The 736-nt window shown below is 44.8% G+C and overlaps 1 protein-coding gene across 1 annotated transcript in view; it reads left to right on the top strand.

The window, feature by feature from the left end:
• The window catches only part of LOC104627055 (CD59 glycoprotein-like), a 1,852-nt gene extending 1,571 nt beyond the window's left edge, over window positions 1–281 (top strand). The window contains exon 3 of the mRNA XM_010295151.1: window positions 76–281. Within this exon, the coding sequence (XP_010293453.1) occupies window positions 76–281 (206 nt within the window). The remainder of the gene's footprint in view (window positions 1–75) is intronic.
• Window positions 282–736: the final 455 nt, after the last annotated feature.

Here is a 736-nt window from a genome sequence, read left to right as displayed (position 1 = left end):
GCTGAGGGGATGCGGGCAGGAGCGGGTGACCATGAACTTGCTGGTCTGTTTGGGTTCAATGTGGCTCTGTTCTAGGCGGCGTTATGAAGTCCTGTTCGTTCAGGTCCTTCTGCGAGCGGGCAAGGAGGGACGGATCCAGAGCACCTGGAGTGAACGTTCACTGCTGCTACTCAAACAACTGCAACGCAAAAAGCTTGGGTTCAAGAGTCACCACCTCGGCGAGCTACTTCTCCCTCCTTGTCTTTACGTTGCTGTGGCACCCGTTGTTGAAGCTGACATGAGGGGGGAAAAAAAAAGAGTATCCTGAAGAAATAAGCCTGCCTTCTTAGAAAGGGATGATCATATTTCCTAATCACATTACTCCACGTACCATATTTCTCGGTAGGCAAAAAGCAGTAGGCAGACCTGACATGTTCAGATAAAAATTGTTCCATCTGCTAAATATGTCTTGACCTATTGGTAGGAAACGCTGCCCTCTTCTTGTTTATCGTAAGGGATTGGTTGTGCAAATATGTAAATTTTTCCTACAATTTAGATAGCGTGTATAAAGGGAAGGAGAAATCTCAGCTGCAAGTAGCCTTGTAGTAGGGTAAAGGACAAGTTCTCTTCCAAATGCTGTTTACTGTTGGCAGCCATTCAAAAGCAAGCTAAAATTTTCAAGCACAAAGTTACTGAAAATTCTAGCAAGCAAATTAGTCTTTCAGAGAACATTTGTGAACCGGACAAAGCCAGAAAA

This window comes from Phaethon lepturus, unplaced genomic scaffold (genome assembly GCF_000687285.1).
Source record: "Phaethon lepturus isolate BGI_N335 unplaced genomic scaffold, ASM68728v1 scaffold4529, whole genome shotgun sequence".
In the NCBI taxonomy this organism is placed as follows: Eukaryota; Metazoa; Chordata; class Aves; order Phaethontiformes; family Phaethontidae; genus Phaethon; species Phaethon lepturus.
The sequence above is the reverse complement of the archived record's forward strand: the minus strand, read 5'-3'. Positions and strand labels throughout refer to the sequence as shown.